The sequence below is a fragment of the Mercenaria mercenaria genome, chromosome 3 (assembly GCF_021730395.1).
Source record: "Mercenaria mercenaria strain notata chromosome 3, MADL_Memer_1, whole genome shotgun sequence".
NCBI classification, from domain to species: Eukaryota; Metazoa; Mollusca; class Bivalvia; order Venerida; family Veneridae; genus Mercenaria; species Mercenaria mercenaria.
The window spans coordinates 67417755-67440259 of NC_069363.1; the positions used below are offsets into that span (position 1 = coordinate 67417755).

The following is a 22505-nucleotide window of genomic DNA, read 5'->3' on the forward strand; positions in this document are numbered from 1 at the left end:
CTCTAAAGGCCATATTTTTCATGGGATCTGTATGAAAGTTGGTCGGAATGTTCATCTTGATGATATCTAGGTCAAGTTCGAAACTGGGTCACGTGCGGTCAAAAACTAGGTCAGTAGGTCTAAAAATAGAAAAACCTTGTGACCTCTCTAGAGGCCATATATTTCATGAGATCTTCATGAAAATTGGTGAGAATGTTCACCCTGATGATATCTAGGTCAAGTTCGAAAGTGGGTCATGTGCCATCAAAAACTAGGTCAGTAGGTCAAATAATAGAAAAACCTTGTGACCTCTCTAGAGGCCATATTTTTCATGGGATCTGTATGAAAGTTGGTCTGAATGTTCATCTTGATGATATCTAGGCCAAGTTCGAAAGTGGGTCACATGCCTTCAAAAACTAGGTCAGTAGGTCAAATAATAGAAAACCCTTGTGACCTCTCTTAAAGGCCATATTTTTCATGGGATCTGTATGAAAGTTGGTCTGAATGTTCATCTTGATGTTATCTAGGTCAAGTTCGAAACAGGGTCATGTGCGGTAAAAAACTAGGTCAGTAGGTCTAAAAATAGAAAAACCTTGTGACCTCTCTAGAGGCCATACTTGTGAATGGATCTCCATAAAAATTGGTCAGAATGTTCATCTTGATGATATCTAGGTCAGATTCGAAAGTGGGTCACGTGCCTTCAAAAAGTAGGTCATAGGTCAAATAATAAAAAAACGTTCTGATCTCTCTAGAGGCCATATTTTTCATGGGATCTGTATGAAAAGTGGTCTGAATGTTTATCTTGATGATATATAGGTCAAGTTTTAAACTGGGTCAACTGCGATCAAAAACTAGGTCAGTAGGTCTTGAAATAAAAAAACCTTGTGACCTCTCTAGCGGCCATACTTCTCATGGGATCTGTATGAAAGTTGGTCTGAATGTTTTTCTTGATGACATCTAGGTCAAATTTGAAACTGGGTCAACTGCGGTCAAAAACTAGGTCAGTAGGTCTTAAATTATTAAAATCTTTTGACCTCTCTAGAGGCCATATTTTTCAATGGATCTTCATGAAAATTGATCTGAATGTTCACCTTGATGATATCTAGGTCAGTTTCGAAACTGGGTCACGTGCGGTCAAAATCTAGGCCAGTAGGTATAGAAATAGAAAAACCTTGTGACCTCTCTAGAGGCCATATTTTTCATGAGATCTTCATGAAAATTAGTGAGAATGTTCACCTTGATGATATCTAGGTAATTTTCAAAACAGGGTCACATACCTTTGAAAACTAGGGCAATAGGTCAAATAATAGAAAAACCTTGTGACCTCTCTAGAGACCATATTTTTCAATGGATCTTCATGAAAATTGGTCAGAATTTTTATCTTGATAATATCTAGGTCAAGGTCAAAACTGGGTCACATGAGCTCAAAAACTAGGTCACTATGTCAAATAATAGAAAAAACGACGTCATACTCAAAACTAGGGCATGTGGGAAGAGGTGAGCGATTCAGGACCATCATGGTCCTCTTGTTTTAAATTGTCTTACTTGTTGATTAGATATATTCTGTATTCCGAAAAAAAAAAAAGAACAAACATCTTCTATGTAATTGTCTTGACATTGCTTTTCTCATACATGAGCCCGCCCGCTTAGCTCAGTAGGTAGAGCATCGGCCTACAGATCGCGGGGTCGTGAGTTCGATCCTAGGGCGGGGCGTATGTTCTCCGTGACTATTTGATAAACGACATTGTGTCTGAAATCATTAGTCCTCCACCTCTGATTCATGTGGGGAAGTTGGCAGTTACTTGCGGAGAACAGGTTTGTACTGGTACAGAAACCAGGAACACTGGTTAGGTTAACTGTCCACCGTTATGTGACTGAAATACTGTTGAAAAAACGGCGTTAAACCTAAAACAAACAAACATACATTTTGGGGGGGGTGGGGGGGAGGGGGCTTGCCTACTGTGTCAAAGACCCTGTATACATATAGTATTTGAATTGTCTGTCTGGAAGTCTGTCTATCTCACTTTCTTGTATACTCAAATTCTCCAACAGCTTCACTGCTTTTCAAATAAAACTTGGTATACTTCTTTAACATGAGATGGACATGCGCATATTTTTGGGACTTCATACTACTACAAGTCAACTACATTAGTACCTTGTGTACTCAACACGTTTTACAGTTTCCATCTACTTCAAATGAAAATTGGATTACCCCTTCAACATCGAGTGGACATATGCATATTTTCAGGAGATCTATGTGTGATTATTATAATTTGTATTACTGCCACAAAAATAAGTTTGGGGGGTATATAGGAGTGAGCTTGTCAGTCAGTCTATCTGTTGGTCCGTTGGTTTTCATGGTTTCCGGACAATAATTCATGAAAGGCTTGACAGATTTAAATAGTTTTTTGGTACACAGGTGTAGGTCAATAGGTCAAAGGTCAAGGACACAATGACCTGGAACAGGTAAACAGTTTCCGGATGATAACTTGAGAAGGCTTGGACCAAGGATCATAAATTTTGGTATACAGGTGTAACATCATAAAATACAGGTCAAGTTCGACTTTGAGGTCAGTAGGTTAAAGGTCAAGGTCACGGTGACCTGGAACAGTTAAGCGGTTTCCGGATGATAACTTGAGAATGTTTGGGCCAAGGATCTTAAATTTTGGTACACAGGTGCAACATCTTAAGATACAGGTCATGGTTGACTTTGAGTTCAGTAGGTCAAGGGTCAAGGTCACAATGACCCGGAACAGTTAAAGGCCTAGATTTTGGCAGTGGGCCAAGGGATTTTTGTCTTCACCAGCACAGTTGGGGCCTAATGACCATCACAGTATGGTTCCAATACACAAGGGTCAAGGTCACAATGACCCGGAACAGTTTCCAGATGATAACTTGAGAATGCTTGGGCCTAGGATCATGAAAGTTGATAGGGAGGTTGGTCATGACCAGCAGATGACCCCTATTGATTTTTGAGGTCAGTAGGTCAAAGGTCAAGGTCACAGTGACCCGGAACATTTAAATCGTTTCAGGATGATAACTTGAGAATGCTTGGGCCTAGGATCACGAAACTTAATAGGGAGGTTGATCATGACCAGCAGATGACCTCTGTTGATTTTGAAGTTCGCCTTTGACATTTGCTTACTTCTGTGACAAGGGAGTATTGTGGGGGTATAATTCGACACACCTGTGACAGCTCTAGTTGTATTTACTAGATCTGTATGGTCTGTAGTTTGTGCACTTAACTCCTCTTACATTTCTCATCCCATGTAATTGGAACTTGGTATTCATCAATATCAAGTGGACACATGCATATTGTCAGGGGTTCCATGTTGGAACACTGTCTCTATGCTATACTGACTGAGCTAACAGTTTGCTTGAACATTCTCACTAAATTAAGTCTGAAACTGTGACATACATATAGTTCCTGAAAAAAATTAAGATTCATTCTCGAATTTCTCTGAGTACCTCAAGTTAATTTCAAGTGTCTTGAAATTAAGCAATTGATATTATCATAGCCCTATACTGTCACAGTGTTAGAAAAATTTAAATGTTAATCCAGAGTAAGACTAGAATTTGTCGTCTCAAGTATTGCTCTGATGCTTGTCGACTGGTCTTTCATATTTTCTTCCCAAATTTAGAAAAAAGTCTAAACTATGATAATTAAAACAAATGCATTGCTTAGTAAGATATCATTATGCAGTTTTCTGTATACAGAAATTGACTTTATGATGGAAGACCATCCATGCAAGTACAAGCTGGAGAGTTTCAGTGCCACAGAAAAATTACAAACAGCTCAGGAGGAGCATGCTAAGAGGTGGGTTCTATGTATTTTCATGTACTTGGTTCTCATTAGTAGACTTTCTGTTTGTACAGATGAATATAATATGCTAAGCAATCAGGGATGAAACTGTTTTAAGTTATGTAACCTGTTTCAGTCAAGCATTTTATAACCTGTATTAGTTATAAAATATAGTTAACTCAGGTAAGTTATTCAAAAAAAGTCTTTGCTGTTCTCACAAAGTGACCTTTAAAGTGAAATTAGTAGCAAACTGTGGTTAATCAAATTCTCTTTTAGTCTGAGCATGACCTGATTAGCATAATGGGATATTAAGAGTTTTATAGCTTTAAAACGTTTGCGTAAAACTTTATCAGCCTTGCATAAAATTTTTTTACTGCATAGCTGGAAAGATAAAAGGTCAAAGATTCATGAAATAATTGCATTAGTTTCATTCATAATGAGGAATTGGCACAGGAGGGCTTTGTAGTATTTTATGAAAACTTAAACAAGTTATGAAAGTTTAAGCAGTAACTCAAATGGGTTATAAACTGCCATAACTTGAAACAGTTACACCCCTGACTGCTAAGAGCTATAAATTGTCTTGTGTTGTTCAGTATCATCCGTTTGTAATTTTGTGTTTTATGTAAGGTACTTTTACGTTGTTTAGGATATAACAGCTTTCAGATATTTGCTAGAAAAAATTGTTTTAACTTTCGGTATTTTAATTAAAAATGCCTTCTGAAAGGCATTAAGTCATATCTGATCAAATGACATGCAAAAGATGAACAAATTTGTAGCTTGGCTCACTTCTATACATGTTTCTTTGTAATTTTTGTCAGTTACTAATGAAGGATGTGTTATAGAGGGCCGTTATCGTTTCAAGGGTGTTGGGGTCATGACTCGGGCTCACAGGTGGTACCGGTTGATTTTTGTAGTCTTGGGGAAATTAGCCAGGTTCAAGCTCCTGTGAGATTCTACCGAGTGTTATAAATTTAAAGGAACCTCCTTTTGACAGACTTATAAGCCTTTGGTTTTAGGCTTGACCTTTAGATAATTGTCCACACTGCAGATAAACACAATGTAACTGTTTTTTGAAGTTTAATTCAGGTTTCCCATTTAGATGATAACAAGCAACAAAGATGTAACAAAGTTCCAGTGAATAATAAATTTCCAATGTTAAAGTTACAACAATTCACAAAAGCCTGTATTTAAATAACAAAGCAAAGCTTAAGTGTTCCTTCAAAGTTTAATAGGCTGACTCAATATAAGTCACTGATATGCCTCTATTCCTGGCAAGAGATGCCAGGAACTTTTAAAACATCTTTACAACTTAGTGTCTAAAACTTAACCCCCTGAATAGCAGCAAAAACTGCCTGATCAAGATTTGCAATTAAAAATAATTAACCAATGAAAAGAAATATACTTTTATCAGCAGCCAATCAAATTTAAGCTTGAAAGGGCCTGGATGACCCTCTCACATCTAAAGCCATAAACTAATACCATTATTCAATATTCAAATTATATCTACATGACAACAAGCTTATAAAAGATACCTGGTGATAGCAGACACACCAATTTATGATAATTGCAATTAGCAGTTCTGGACAGGTAATGCCAGATATCACATATCTGCACATAAAAGTGCCAATATCTTATCATATAGCTTGGCTTCACATTTTGTTTGCATATTATCTGCATAATAAATCTACTGAAAATCTTCTTAATTTAATAAATAAATAATCTTAAAAAAAATACCTTTTTAAAACAAATTTCTGAATTTTAATTACTTGCATATTTCAATTTAAAAATATGGCCTAAATTTTACTGCTATTACACGTGTTTTGGCAATGAAAATTGAAAACAAAATATATACGCTCTTAAATACACTGACAGACAGTTTTGAAGGTTCATAGTAGCATTATAATAATTAATGGGGTGGGGTCATACTGAAGAATTGGGCAAAAATCGATTCTATTATCTTTCCTTGTTTATTGAGAACAACGCTATACCTTGTTGTCTCCCTTCGACCGTCTAGCTAAATATCGATCACTATCGGATATTTTTTAGCGAGTGTTCAGTCGTTATGGTTTGGCTATCTCCGTTATCGTATCAGGGAATTGCCGATTCATTAAAAAAAAACACAGATTATAATTTAAGGAATCTCCTGTAAAACTAGTAAGCGTGTGTTTTAGTTTACCTTTTAATGTACTGTAAAAAAAACAATGTAATTGTATCAATCTTGGTTTAATTCAGGTTTTCCATATTAAGATATAACAAGGAAAAAATGTAAACACTACGTTATTAATTTCATTTTAAATTTTCATAAAATTCAAAGAGCTTTTTAAAAAAAAAGTGTGTTTACTCTTTCAAGTTTAAATAGGTCGACTATATTAATCATTTATTTATTACCTGGAAGAGATGCAACTTTTAAAAACATCTTTAAAATTAGTGTCAAAATTCAATGTAATTAGCAGCAAAAACTACTGACTAAACATTTAATTAAAAAATTAAACAGAAAAAAATATATTATAGAATATTTATAAAGTGTGCCTTACACATAACTATGACAATTTTCATTTCAATTATTATTAATGACAACAGTTAAAAGGTTTGTTGTATTACTAACACACCAATTTATTGTCAAATTCAATTTGCATTCTGGAAGGTAATCAGATATAACATTTGCACATATAAAATCCAATACTAACATACTTGGCTTAATTTTGTCATACTGTTAAAAAAGTTGACTAATTTCTTATTTAATAAATAATAATCTTAAAAAATACCTTTTAAACAAATTCTGATTTTAATTACTTGATATTCATTTAAGAATATGCAAAGTTTTACTGCTATTACAGTGTTTTGCATGAAGAAAACAAATATATCTTTAAATACATGACAGCAGTTTTGGGTCAAGTACATTATAAATGTAATTATGGGGTGAGTTAGAAGAATTGGGCTAATCCAAAATGATTCTATTTTTTGTTTATTGAGAAACCTTACATGTTGTCTCCTTCGAGTTAGCTAAATATACGATCACTTATGGAATTATGTTTTACGAGATTCAGATGTTATTTTATCTCGTTATCGTTCAGTGCATCATAAAAAATACAAGATTATAGATATAGATTTGTAAAACGTAGTGAGGGTGTGATTTATTTTACACAATTTTAATACTGTAAAACAACACAATAACTTGCATCATTTGGCTTAATTCTGCTTTTGACATAAGTAAATACGGAACGAAAAAAGAAGACATACGTTATTTTCTATTATTGATATCAAGAGCTATAAAAAAGTTTTTATTTCTTTGGCATAAGTATTATGAAAAATATGATCTAAACTTATTTTTTCTTTTATTTTAATGAAAGAAACTGACACATAAAACGATATAAATCACAAAATCATGTTATTTTGCGGCAAATACTTTGGACTAGAAAACTACTATTATTTAAAATTTTGAGCAGGCAAAAAAATATAGTTATATACTTTAAAAGGCTTACAATTGGACAATTTTCATTTTCAGTCATTACTAAATAGTGTGAATGCGTTTTTATATCTTATTAAACATTTTATTGTCAAATTATTTTGGATGTATGAAATTTGAACTATAGTCTTACATGAGAGAAAACTAATAGCAAAATAATTGAAACTGTAAAAGGTATCTTCTTATTACACAGAGCTGTTATTGGAAGGTGAACCTATTTGCCCCGAGCTGTCATTGAATTAAAAGTAAATTGCGAATTATGCAGCTTCTCGTGATTTTTGAAAGGGACTGACTGTACTATTTAATAATGTCGATTTTTAAAATAAATAGTGGAAAACCTAAGAATAAAACAAGCACACCATAGAAAGAAAGTCTTTTAGAAAAGATTTAGGATAAAGTGACGCTAATGTAGTGTAAAGGTTATTCATAATAACTATCACGAATATGTTTACTATATGAACAGGGGATTACAGATTTTTCATCTTTTAGCGCGTGCTATACCTTCTTGAGATTAGCTGTTCAATTCAGTTTCGATTTATTGCATAAATACAATGCCTACAGCAAGTGAAAGCATTATATAATATGGAGCAGAGAAAGTACATAATAATTTTCAAAAGAGACAATAAACCAAAGAGCTATAAAAAAAATTAAAAATGCATTTTATACTTCTTTGAATAAACTAATAAATCAATAAACGACAATGTTTCACAATGTTGTCACAAAGCTTCTATAGTATAATATTTTCACTCTTAGGCGAACTTTTAACACGTGTTATATATAGCTATACTTTAATATCGAACAATTAACCTGTATTCAGAAAAATTCTGTTAATCAAATACAATTAAATACTCAATCACTGTCCCATTATCTTATGTATCTAACAACATTTGTACTTGAAAATGAAAAAAAAAATTATTGTGTATTTAAGTCTCGTTCATTAAACATGTTACAATTTTCAAAATGCTCTTACGCAGTCACCGAGAAGATTATTGTCTTTGTAATAAAAAGACCTGATCGTCCCTAATCCCCTAATAAAAAGGTGTTGATAAGCAATAAACTTGCAAATTGGTAATAAACAACTATCGAAAAGCGCTTTAATATGGCTGTTTCAAGGCCCCTCAAACAATTTACTCAAATGTTGCATTATATAAATTCTTTATAACATATTTATGGTTAAAACTTAAACTAAGGGGTATAAGTATAATTAAACGAATCTTTAAAATACGAGACAGTGGTTTAGAAAGAAATATATATAGTTGCAACGTGCATCATGTCTTAATTTTTTTTATTTATTAACATGATACGTCAGCATCTTTCTCTGTAACATTTATTTTGCGGAAAGCTTGTAATTCCCAAAGACTATGGTTCGCCTTTATATAACTGAAATTATTCCCGCACTGTTATTATCACTTAATACTATGTTGTAACAATCATATTTTCTGTATCATCGGCAGCTAAACTTCGGGCGAGTTCGTGCGTTTCCGCACGCGTCCAGAAATACCACGGACACGGCAAATAAAAAAATAATACAAAAATCACCAACTTTTAAACGTCTAGGGAAGCAAGAAGACATTAAAATAATTTCAAAATAAAAACATATATAAAAAGTTTATTGTCTGTAGAATACTTCAATAGGATAATAAATATTCTCAAAATATGAATAAAGTGGCTACAGGGAAAAGAATAAGATACGTATCACAGGTTTTTGCTTATTTTATTCAGTAACTGTATGTCGTAAACAGAGACTGATAGTGATGTTTTTTAATCGCCAAGGGAAGCATTAATTTTTCATTTTAGATAAATAATTTTTGTATCTTTGTAAAGAGAAAAGAATGACGAACACTTCAATAGGATAATAAATATTGTGTATTCGTTCTAATTAAAACAATATTTGTTCAAACTTTTTTTCCTTCTTTGTTTCTATTGGAAAATATCAACCAGATAAAAATCGATATCGCACTGCCAGGTGATTTGAAGGGGGATAATTTTACCGATAAGACGACAAATTTTACCTAATTGTTGATCATGGTGGGGGCTGGGTGCAGTATTGTAACTGACACAGATTTATGACAAAGTTAATATATTTACCTTTAATGCCATACTGTACTGGAAAATCAAACAAAAAAAGGATTATAGTTTTGCATATGATAGTTATCAGGGTTGTGGGAAGGGGCCCAGGCCTGTGATTTGGGGGTGGGGGTGGAAATAGCTCAGTATTTAGGCAAAGGGGAATAAAAAAACCTGATGTAAAGTCAAAACTGCATGATTTAAAAGAAATTTTCTGAGGGGAAGAGGCCTGTTAATGGCCCCTATTATAGAAGGGGGAAAAAACCTGGTTATGGTGTAAATTGTCAAGAGTTGTACTGGCTTATAATTTTAATTGTATAGAGTTATACTGACTTACGGTGTTAATTGTATAGAGTTGTACTGATTTATTAGGCTAACTGTATAGAGTTGTACTGACTTATCAGGCTAAATGTGTAGAGTTGTACTGACTTACCAGGCTAAATGAGTAGAGTTGTACTGACTTACCAGGCTAAATGTGTAGAGTTGTGCTGACTTACCAGGCTAAATTTACCAGGCTAAATGAGTAGAGTTGTACTGACTTACCAGGCTAAATGTGTAGAGTTGTGCTGACTTACCAGGCTAAATGTGTAGAGTTGTGCTGACTTACCAGGCTAAATGTGTAGAGTTGTGCTGACTTACCAGGCTAAATGTGTAGAGTTGTGCTGACTTACCAGGCTAAATGTATAGAGTTGTACTGACTTACCAGGCTAAATGTATAGAGTTGTACTGACTTACCAGGCTAAATGTGTAGAGTTGTGCTGATTTATGACATTAACTGTATAGAATTATACTGAATTATGATGTTCATTTTGTAGGATAGTGCAGTATAAAGAGACTATACAACAGTATGATGCGAGAATTGCCCGTATGAAGAATGAGATGAGGAGATACCAGAGTAATATGGACACAACATGTAAATATAGTACACTGTTCAATATTGTTGTTAGTAGTGTTAGTAAAAAAATTTGCAAAATTGAAATTATTTTAACATTCGAGCACTGACTTTAGAATGAGGTAATAATGATAATCATGTGTTATTATCAAAACGACTTTTAAAGCCATTATACCCACAGATTCAAAGTATATGACAGCTATATTGAATTCATGCTGTGTTTGCTCCATATCTTCCTAACTTCTTGGAAGAATTTCAAAAAACTGGTATCAGTTATTAATCTCATCAAGTTGACATGCAGAATGCACGACTCATGTCACTAGGTCCTAGGTCATACTTTGAAGTCAGAGGTCAAATAGCTTCACTTCGTGTCTCATCCATATCTAAACTACTTGGAAGATATTCATCAAACTAACATCTATACTTTAACTCATCAAGACAACATGCATAGCAGATGACCAGGGTCAATAAGTCCAAGGTCATTGCCACACTTAGAGTTCAAAGATCAAATTAGTCTAAATATTATATATGATTAGTAACAAGAAATCTTATTGATTAGAGGACAGTCAAAAATCTACTGCATGACTTTCAGCAGTGAGGTCATGAAATGTGACGTCATACAAAATTTAAGACTATAATGAAAAAAATACTATCAAATGTAAAAACTATGTTTTTAATCCTTTCCACAAGTAATCTTCAGGGTACATATGTTCGAAACTTTAACTTTTAGAAATATTTGTCTTGGTAGGAAACACTAGTTTGATGTTTTGATTTTAGTGTAAGTACCTTTTAGTGTTCATAATCTTTAACCCTTACATTTGTTTTACTATGTCTTCTTGAGTGTTGAAATATAAGTCTTAAAGTTAATCAACCATTAGCTTAATCACCTGTTAAAATTTCACACAACTGTGTCCATGTTGTTGGATTTAATATACCTTTAATGTTTGGTCAGTATCACTTTTCCCAGGCTGATAAATCTGTTTATTATTAAATCTATATTTATAGTCCTTTCCGTTGGTCTAGATGTAGTCCCATGATCAATGACAAAAAGTCGTATTGACTCGAAGGTGGAGCCCAAAACGCGTATTAACCTCCAGCTGTGACATCACAGTTTGACGTCAAAACAATGCGACGTCGTACACAATTTACCATGAATAATGACGAAAGGCTGCAGTTATTTGTATTTAAAGTTTATACTTATGAGTAGGCTGGATTTAATAATAAAAATTGCCTTTTAAGTTTGGTCGATATGTGGATTTGTTGACCTGATAAATTCACATACCGACCTCACCAAAAGGCAATAATTGTATAATATCAACCACACTGAAAGGCTATGGTTGTTTAATATTTGGAATGCACACCAGCAGGTGTAGTTTTATCTGACAAACAACATGGAGTTTTTATTTCATAGCATATTGTTATATTGTAGTTGATGGAAGATCAGTGAAGATAGCCAAGCTGGAGATGGATACCCAGCCTAGACCTGTCCCGGCAAACAACCCCTGTAGTACACCTTCAGCACAGGATGATATATCATATGGTAACAGTATGAGTGGTGGAATTGTCGACCACTTTAAGGTAACAATCATGATGGTATGATTTGGTAAACAGAGAAAGTATGTTGCAAGGAATGTGTAACAACACTCAGATTAATGTCACTGTCAGTAAAGATAGGAAAGATTTTATTTAAAATCAGTTTGTTTTTAAGCTTTCAAATAAATCAGTTTGCTGTTGTACATTGTATATAGTTTGTGTTCAAATGATTGTATTTAAACAGTATTTTTAGCTCGACTATTCGAAGAATAGGGGAGCTATCCTACTCGCCCCGGCGTCAGCATTAGCGTGTGCTTCACACAAATGTTAAAGTTTGCGTACCACCCCAAATATTTTCAAAGTCCATTGAGATATTGCTTTCATATTTTGCATACTTGTTTACCATCATGACCCCAGTCTGTAAAAAGGAGGAGGGAACTCTATCAAGCATTTTGACTGAATTATGGCCCCTTTTCGACTTAGAATAAATGTTAAAGTTTGCGTACCACCCCAAATATTTTCAAAGTCCATTGAGATATTGCTTTCATATTTTGCATACTTGTTTACCATCATGGCCCCAGTCTGTAAAAAGGAGGAGGCAACTCTATCAAGCATTTTGACTGAATTATGGCCCCTTTTTGACTTAGAATATGCTTATTGTAATGTTAAAGTTTTACTCATTGCTTATATATTATACTATCAAGCACTGAGAATAGTCGAGCGCACTGTCCACTGACAGCTCTTGTATAGGTTGCTAACACCTTGAGAGCCTGTGGCTTGTAGATTTTTGTATTGATTTCTGCATGTTGGTATAACTCTTGTTAAAGGTGTGTATCACAGAGGCAGAGAACAAGAGACTCAAACAGGAGATGGATAAACAGAAAAAGAAAATGTCTCGAGTTGAAGACCTAGAACGTGAAAACTCCAGAGTGAAAGAAGAGTTACAGAATTTCCGTAAGAAATATCAACACATTGAAGAAATTGAAAAGGAAAACTTGCATCTGAAAGAAGAACTTAAAAAGTATGATCTTTCTGTTAAAATGAAAATGCTTTGGGATGTAAATACTATGTGGAATTTCATAATTTAGAGGATATAAATTAACACTTGCCCAGTCACCCACTATGACTGTGTTTTAAACTGGACAAATTAGTCTTCCTAGACAATCGCCCAGCCAGCCAGCTGCAATAGCTTGGGCTTTCCTATCGTTTTATTTATAACTTTATCTTTTGTGTGACATGGTGGACCAGTTACAATTGCCAGTATATGCTTCACTTAATCAGCATACTTGATATATAATTTACAGACCATCTAATGGCAGCTCCCATGAAAGATTCTTGTGTGTATTATTTCCAAAGTTGTGGTAAAGGGCATCCCTCTAAGGCAGACCAAGGTCTAGACGTGCAGTAATTATGCTGACTTATTTCAGTATAATATTGATGTACAAACTAGCAAATTTTTCCTGAACATTGATTTTGTTTGAGGAAAGATGTATAAAGGGGTCATCAGAATGAATGATTTTATTGATAACAGTACATTTATGCATCATTCACAATCTAAAAAGAAATAAGTACATTTGTATGTATTAGGCATATTGTAATGTATTTTGTTATATAGTTGGGCCCCTAAGTTTTAGGCTGGGCCCCTAAACTTTGGAAGTTACAAGCCCAGCTGGCTAATAGCTGCTGAGTGTTAATTTATATCCCTGTTAGATGTGTAATTGTAATTCCCCCAGATCCAATATATACGGAGATAATATTAGAGTAATAATACTGGTATGACTGATGGTACATTCTTAATTCCTGCCAGGAGCCGTATCTTCAAAACCTTTTAATTTACAAGTGACTATATATAAATGTTCACATCATAATACAAGACACAAACATGATCAAGGTAATTAGATTGCACTTGGAGATCAAAGATCAGATAGTTTTATTTTGTGTCCACTCGAGATTTTCATAAAACTAGCATTAAAGAGGATATGTAGAAAGCTTGATCGAGGTATGTAGACAGCTTGATCGAGGTTTCAAAGGTCAAATAGCTTTCCGTGTATTTTATTTCCACTCGGTAATTATCTTCTAAGTCACTCAAAGAATTGTTATAGAACTAACATCAGTTGTTAGTTACCTTATCAAGAGTGCTTACCCTTCCTGTATTGAAGCAGCATCTGGGGATATTAATCATCTTCAGTGATAGCTCTAGTTTGGAAAAAGACATGGTAAAGTGGCAGTTCATTAATGACAGTGCAGAATAAGAGTGTAGCTTTTATAACATTCTACTCTGTGTATTGGTAGAACCTCTTCTCAAGATTAATAATATTTCCATATAAATACAGGAAGTATTCTTTTTGTGAGAATTCATTTATATAGCTGTTAAGGCACCTGAGACTTTTATAATTAGTTACAGAATTTAAGAATCTCCTGTACTTGGGTGTATTCAGGCTTTAAATATATATTTTACAGGGCCATGTGTAAAAGCAAGGACTCGCATAGGGACACATCATTGGTTAACAGTTTAAATTCGAGACATCCACTGGGAGGTAAAACTATAATTACAGTATCCATTTTCTTATGTGAATTAAACTTCTTAGAATTTTCATTCATTTAAATCTGTTCTTATGTGTAATGACTTTCTGATCCATTGTTGATGACCTTATTACTGTATATTCTAGATTCCAGGTAAAATAAATGAAAGCATGAGCTTAAAGCGTTAATATTCAACCCTGTTTAAGTATGTTTATAAAATATAAAATGTATGTAAAATATTTGCAATATGTGAAATCTAAATAGTGGATGAATTAAGCAGATGTGTAACGTTTTATATGATACTGTTGCAGACATGTTTGTAACTGCCTCAGAAACGGGCACAGATTACATGACAGTGCCACCTAGTCCAAAGAAGGAACCAAGATATAAAGTACCAGACCTGAATCCAAGCAAGAAAGAGGATAAACTCATCAGAGAATGCCAGGAAGAAGTAAATAACTGTAAAACAACATAACCAGCACTACATTACCCCAGAAAGAAGAGAAAATCTGTATGATTTGCTGGACTGATTTAAGCTGAACAAAGAGATTCCATTAATGTAGTTAATATAAGTTGACAATCTGATGAATGGTCATTTTTTAATTTCCGCAAAAAAAATCATCTCCAAAGATATTTAAGGTCATTGGCATTGAAGCTATTGTAATGTGTAGTATGTTGAAGCTATTGCAGTGTGTAGTACATTGAAGCTGTTGCAGTGTGTAGTATGTTGAAATAAAAGTGATTTTATTGCACTATTTCTATAATGAGAATACAAGATAAGCTTGAAAAGTTTTAGATACAGAATACAAGATAAGCTTAAACAGTGTTAGATACAGAATACAAGATAAGCTTAAACAGTGTTAGATTTTATGCTGAAGCTTATGTTCATGTCTTCGTTAAGAGAGAATTTTCTCAGCTTATCATAGTAGATGTGTTTGTGTTTATGCCCCCGAAGGGAGGCATATCAGTCTTCAACTGTCCGTCTGTTTGTTCGTTAGTTCGTTCATCGCAACGTTAACTTTTTGCATGAAGGCACTTTACTCGCGAACCAGTGCACCCAGGACCTTCAAACTTCACATGCTAATAGTACTTATTGAGTACACGACCCCTATTGACTTTGGGGTCAAAGGTCAAGGTCATCAGGTCAAAGGTAAAGGTGCTTTGGGGGCATTTGCCACCATTAGTGACAGCTCTTGTTTATTAGCTCACCTTAGCAATGCTCGGGTGAGTTACTGTGATCGCTCAATGTCCGGCGTCTGTTGTCTGTCTGTCAACATTTAGCTTGTGCATGCGATAGAGGCTGTATTTTTCAATTGATCTTCATGAAATTTGGTCTGAATGATTGCCTTGATGAAATCTAGGTCGAGTTCGAATATGGGTCATCTGGGGTCAAAAAGTAGGTCAAATCAAAGAAAAACCTTGTGTATGCGATAGAGGCTGTATTTTTCAATTGATCTTCATGAAATTAAGTCAGAATGATTGCCTTGATGAAATCTACGTCAGGTTTGAATATGGGTTATCTGGGACCAAAAAGTAGGTCACTAGGTCAAGTCAAAGAAAAACCTTGAGTATGCGATAGAGGCTGTATTTTTCAATTGATCTTCATGAAATTTGGTCAGAATGATTGCCTTGATGAAATCGAGGTCGAGTTCGAATATGGGTCATCTGGGGTTAAAAAGTCTTAAGTCAAATCAAAGTAAAACAAGGTATGTGATAGAGGCTGTATTTTTCAATTGATCTTCATGAAATTTGGTCAGAATGGTTGCCTTGATGAAATCTAGTTAGAGTTCGAATATGGGTCATCTGGGGTCAAAAAGTAGGTCATTAGGTCAGATCAAAGAAAAACCTTGTGTATGCGATAGAGGCTGTATTTTTCAATTGATCTTCATGAAATTAAGTCAGAATGATTGCCTTGATGAAATCTATGTCGAGTTTGAATATGGGTTATCTGGGATCAAAAAGTATGTCACTAGGTCAAATCAAAGAAAAACCTTGTGTATGCGATAGAGGCTGTATTTTTCAATTGATCTTTATGAAATTTGGTCAGAATGATTGCCTTGATGAAATCTAGGTCGAGTTCGAATATGAGTCATCTGGAGTCATCTGGAGTCAAAAACTAAGTCACTAGGTAATACTTGTTTAAACTCAAGAGACCACATTTTTGGTCCAATCCTAATGAAAATTGGCCAGAAAATTTGTTTCCATAAAATCACTAGGTCAAACATGGTGTATTTCTCAGGTGAGCGACCTAGGGCCATCTTGGCCCTCTTGTTAGATTTCCAAATTATTTATTAGAATAATATATTCCAGTACCATTCTGTATGTGGAATAATAGGAGTTCACCCATTGTTTGAACAGCAGACTTTATATATGCTTTTATATAGCGGTTTGTTGTAGCCAAGTTTGTACTCTGTTTCAACATTTCAACCCTCTTCTGAAGAGATATTCTACTCACCCTGGCGTCGGCATCGGCGTCACACCTTGGTTAAGTTTTTGCATGCAAGTACATACAGCCATCAATTAAAGGCATATAGCTTTGAAACTTATTTTTTCTTTTTCTAGGTCAATTACCAACCTCTCTGGGTCAAGTCCCATAACTCTGACATGTATTTTGAGCAAATTATGCCCCCTTTTGGACTTAGAAAATTTTGGTTAAAGTTTTACATGCAAGTTACTATCTCCAAAACTAATGCAGATATTGATTTGAAACTTCACGTGTCTTCGGGGTTATAAAACTAGTTGATAGTAGCAAGTCCCATAACTCTGACTTTCATTTTGGCCAAATTATGCCCCCTTTTGGACTTAGAAAATTCTGGTTAAAGTTTTGCGTGCAAGTACATACAGCTATTTCTAAAAGGCTTATAGATTTGAAACTTATTTTTTCTTTTTCTAGATCAATTACCAACCTCACTGGACCAAGACCCGTAACTCTGACATGTATTTTTAGCAAATTATGTCCCCTTTTAGACTTACAAAATTTTGGTTAAAGTTTTACATGCAAGTTATTATCTCCAAAACTAATGCAGATATTGATTTGAAACTTCACATGTGTCTTCAGGGTTATAAAACTAGTTGATAGCAGCAAGTCCCGTAACTCTGACCTTCATTTTGGCCAAATTATGCCCCCTTTTGGACTTAGAAAATTCTGGTTAAAGTTTTGCGTGCAAGTACATACAGCTATTTCTAAAAGGCATATAGATTTGAAACTTATTTTTTCTTTTTCTAGATCAATTACCAACCTCACTGGGTCAAGTTCCATAACTCTGACATGTTTTTTGAGCAAATTATGCCCCCTTTTAGACTTAGAAAATTTTGGTTAAGTTTTACATGCAAGTTATTATCTCCAAAACTAATGCAGATATTGATTTGAAACTTCACATGTGTCTTCTGGGTTATAAAACTAGTTGATAGCATCAAGTCCCATAACTCTGACCTTCATTTTGGCCAAATTATGCCCCCTTTTGGACTTAGCAAATTCTGGTTAAAGTTTTGCGTGCAAGTACATACAGCTATTACTAAAAGGCATATAGATTTGAAACTTACTTTTTCTTTTTCTACATCAATTACTAACCTCACTGGATCAAGTTCCATAACTCTGGCATGTATTTTGGGCAAATTATGCCCCCTTTTGGACTTTGAAAATTCTGGTTAAGTTTTACATGCGAGTTTCTTTCTCCAAAACTAACGCAGATATTGATTTGAAACTTCACTTGTGCCTTAGGGGTTATAAAACTAGTTGATAGCAGCAAGTCCCATAACTGATATGCATTTTGGTCAAATTATTCCCCCTTTTGAACTTAAAACTCTTTTGATATTTAACCTTTTTAGGTAATATTTTCCTGCCTCTGGGACAATATTTCGAATAGTCGAGCTTGGCTGTCTTACGGACAGCTCTTGTTATTACTATAGTATGCCAAGTATATAACATTGTGTCTATATATTGTTTTATTACTATAGTATGCCATTGTATCTATAGATTGTTTTATATAAATTGTAAAAAATAATTGCAACTGGTCCAGTAATTTTATTATCGGTTATGCTTGTAAGTTTTTTCTATCAACTTTGATTACTACTCAGTGTTTTGTTCTGTTTTTAGCTCACCTGTCACATAGTGACAAGGTGAGCTTTTGTGATCACCCGTCGTCTGTGCGTCCGTCCGTGCGTGCGTAAACAATTTCTTGTCAGCACGATAGTGGTTTCATTTATGATTTTATTTTAACCAAACTTGCACACAACTTGTATCACCATAAGATCTCGGTTCCTTTCTTGAACTGGCCAGATCCCATTATGGGTTTCAGAGTTATGGCCCCTGAAAGGGCCAAAATTAGCTATTTTGACCTTGTCTGCGCAATAGCAGCTTTATTTATGATTTGATTTTTACCAAACTTGCGCACAACTTGTATCACCATAAGATCTTGGTTCCTTTCTTGAACTGGCCAGATTCCTTTATGGGTTCTAGAGTTATGGCCCCTGAAAGAGCCAAAATCAGCTATTTTGACCTTGTCTGCACATTAGCAGCTTCATTTATGATTTGAATTAAATCAGACTTGCACAAAACTTGTGTCACCATAAGATTTTAGTTCTTTTCTTAAACCGGCTAGATCCCACAATGGGTTCCAGAGTAATGGCCCCTGAAAGGGCCAAAATTAGCTATTTTGACCTTGTCTGCACAATAGCAGCTTCATTTATGATTTGATTTTAACCAAACTTGCACACGACTTGTATCACCACAAGGTCTTGGTTCCTTTCTTGAACTGGCCAAATTCCATCATGGGTTCCAGAGTTATGGCCCCTTAAAGGTCCAAAATTGGCTATTTTGGCTTTTGCAGCCATATAGAGACTTCATTTATGGTTTTATTAGCTCACCTGTCACATAGTGACAAGGTGAGCTTTTGTGATCAGCCTTCGTCCGTCGTCGGTCCGTGCGTGCGTCCGTCTGTCCGTCAACAATTTCTTGTCTGCACGATAGTGGTTTCATTTATGATTTTATTTTAACCAAACTTGCACACAACTTGTATCACCATAAGATCTCGGTTCCTTTCTTGAACTGGCCAGATCCCATTATGGGTTCCAGAGTTATGGCCCCTGAAAGGGCCAAAATCAGCTATTTAGACCTTGTCTGCACAAAAGCAGCTTTATTTCTGGTTTGATTTTTACCAAACTGGCACACAACTTGTATCACCATAAGATCTCAGTTCCTTTCTTAAACTGGTCAGATCCCATTATGGGTTCCAGAGTTATGGCCCCTGCAAGGGCCAAAATCAGCTATTTTGACCTTGTCTGCAGAATAGCAGCTTTATTTATGATTATATTTTAACCAAGGTTGCACACAACTTGTATCACCATAAGATCTTGGTTCCTTTCTTGAACTGGCCAGATCCCATTATGGGTTCCAGAGTTATGGTCCCTGAAATGTCCAAAATCAGCTATTTTGTCCTTGTCTGCACAATAGCAGCTTTATTTTTGATTTGATTTTTACCAGACTGGCACACAACTTGTATCACCATAAGATCTCGGTTCCTTTCTTGAACTGGTCAGATCCCATTATGGGTTCCAGAGTTATGGCCCCTGAAAGGTCCAAAATCGGCTATTTTGACCTTGTCTGCACAATAGCAGCTTTATTTATGATTTGATTTTTACCAAACTGGCACACAACTTGTATCACCATAAGATCTTGGTTCCTTTCTTGAACCGTCCAATTCCCGTAATGGGTTCCAGAGTTATGGCCCCTGAAAGGGCCAAAATTAGCTATATTGACCTTGTTTGCACAATAGCAATTTCATTTATTATTTGATTTTAACCAAACTTGCACACAACTTGTATCACCACAAGATCTTGGTTCCTTTCTTGAACTGGCCAGGTTCCATCATGGGGTCCAGAGTTATGGCCCCTTAAAGGTCCAAAATTGGCTATTTTGGCTTTCGCAGCTATATAGAGTCTTCATTTATGGTTTTATTTGATACAAACTTCTAAAATATCTTCAACAACAATAAATCTTGGATTCCATGACAAATTAGATCCAATCGTAGGTTCCAGAGTTATTTTATATCTGATTACCTCCCCTGATTGCAGTCAAAATGGATTTATATCAGTAAAAGTACTTATAGGACTTATTTGAAATTTCATTGTTGTCATTAGTTGGACTGAGCCAATCAAAGTAGATAACTATGGACTGATTTTATGTCAAATTACCTCCCTTTATTTCAAATTAAAATGGGTATATCTCCGTAACTAATGAAGATACTGACCTGAAATTTCATTTATGTCAACAGATTTATTTGGCAGTTTCTTCTTTTGATTACTTACAATAATTTTCTTTTAATTACTTCCCTTTTACATTAATATAAATAGCTTATTTTATTAACTTTTTTACTATAGGCCGTAGGGAAAAATCGAGACCACTTTTCTATGGTACAACATGGATGGTACCTCCAATTTTTAGGTGTATTTTGACATATCTGTACCTTGTAAGATTTTTTTTTCTTTTTGGTTAGATTTCTTTCCTTTGTTTTTCCTGTCTTTTGAACTTTTTTTTCTGAGGACCTTCTTGTCCTCAAGTGCAATGATAACAGGTGAGTGATATAGGGCCATCATGGTCCTCTTGTTTTTGTGTTGTAGCCTTTCATTTATGTACTTCTCATCATTTTAGATATAAAAAATACATAAAATGTTGTTAAACCTGAAAAGATTGTTAGGTTTTATTTGGGACCTTAATAATCTTAAATATCAGGCAGATGGCTGCAGTTTCGTTTTTGAAATTACTTATAATCGTACTTTGAGACATTTGAAGATGTAACAAACCTTTGCTATGTTCTATATCAAACTATAACACTAGCTGTTTAAAATGAAACATTTTTGGGGGCAATGCCCCCAGATTTAACAAACCTTCTTTCAATTTTCTTGTCGAGCTTATGACCAACCTGACAACACAGAAAACAAGTTCCAAAGTATTTACCAAACATAACTTTCATATTGCATTTTGCAATTATATTTTTGATCCAGATATGATTAAATAGATCTACACCTTTTTTAACAACAGTATGTGAAGAAAACTAACCTTTTATAAATATAAATTATAATAGATCTTCGTAAGCGTAAGAATAATAAGGATGCTTGATTTGATCACATGATCGATTCTGAAACCGACACGTGTTTTGATCATGTGACCTATTCTGAAATCCAATAACCAGTTTCAATACGCTAAAAAATGTGTTCATGATTCTGCGTGAAAATAGCAACTACTAAGGAATTGCAACGCCACTGATAAGCCGATAGATTATTGATTTTTTCATGCTGTGCCTCGACTATGTTGTGGATGTGTATTGCGTTATGTAGAAACTTTATCAATATGCGGCGATCAGTACCGTTTATCAGTAGGCGAATCAATAAATATGCGGCAAAATCATATAGATCCCGATTCGCAATCTGTTAAAATATCTTTTCTGTGCAGGTGCTATTTCTAAAATATTATTTTAGGAAATACAGTGCTGAAATGAAATACTTTTCGCATGTCTAAGAAAATATTTTCAAGAGATATGTTATTTATAAGAATTAATACTATACAAAAGAATAATAATAAATTAAATAAAAACAGTGTTTTACTTGGAATAGAATAGGTAGAAAAAAATTCATTACTTATTCTTCAGTTTGAATTTATGACTTATTTGGTTCTGGGGTGGGGAGGAAAGAAATTGATTTGACAGTTTGATTTTTTTTTGTAATTATTATCTAATCTAATAATCGTCAGTAGATTTTTTCTCTTATTGTTTTCCGTTTAAATTTACACAAACTATTAAGAACATTTACAGCTTAAAGACATATTTATGTACTTGGTCGGCATACATGCCATAATTTTTCAGAACGTTTCCGGGATTCTGAGTTAAAATTTCAGGGATTTTTACCTTTTGTCCGGGACATACACCGTGACTTTGGTATTCGTCTGTTTCATGCAAAAATATCATACTATTACGTGTAGTTTCCAGAGATAAACAATGTTCACTAGCTTGTATTTATTTGCTGCAAATGTCGTCTAGCTTTCTAAGGGAGGTAAATACATGTACAGGGAATACACATCTATAGTTCGGCACGGGAATTTATTGCATTCCAGAGGTGAACAGAATTAAGAGACTTACTATATACGTTGATTAAAAGAATCAACCAGGTCATCATGATTTAGATTCTAGCTAATTTGGTATTATTCTAAAGCTTAAACATTTATCTATTTATCTAATGATTAAATTGAA

The 22505-nt window shown here is 34.4% G+C and overlaps 1 protein-coding gene across 1 annotated transcript in view; it reads left to right on the forward strand.

Moving 5' to 3' along the window:
- The window catches only part of LOC123525709 (centromere-associated protein E-like), a 95968-nt gene extending 75020 nt beyond the window's left edge, over window positions 1-20948 (forward strand). Inside the window, exons 25-30 of the mRNA XM_053538835.1 lie at window positions 3697-3796; window positions 10130-10227; window positions 11636-11784; window positions 12567-12760; window positions 14200-14276; window positions 14574-20948. Coding sequence (XP_053394810.1) covers window positions 3697-3796; window positions 10130-10227; window positions 11636-11784; window positions 12567-12760; window positions 14200-14276; window positions 14574-14737 — 782 coding nt within the window. The 3' untranslated portion in view covers window positions 14738-20948. The remainder of the gene's footprint in view (window positions 1-3696; window positions 3797-10129; window positions 10228-11635; window positions 11785-12566; window positions 12761-14199; window positions 14277-14573) is intronic.
- The last annotated feature ends 1557 nt before the right edge of the window (window positions 20949-22505 follow it).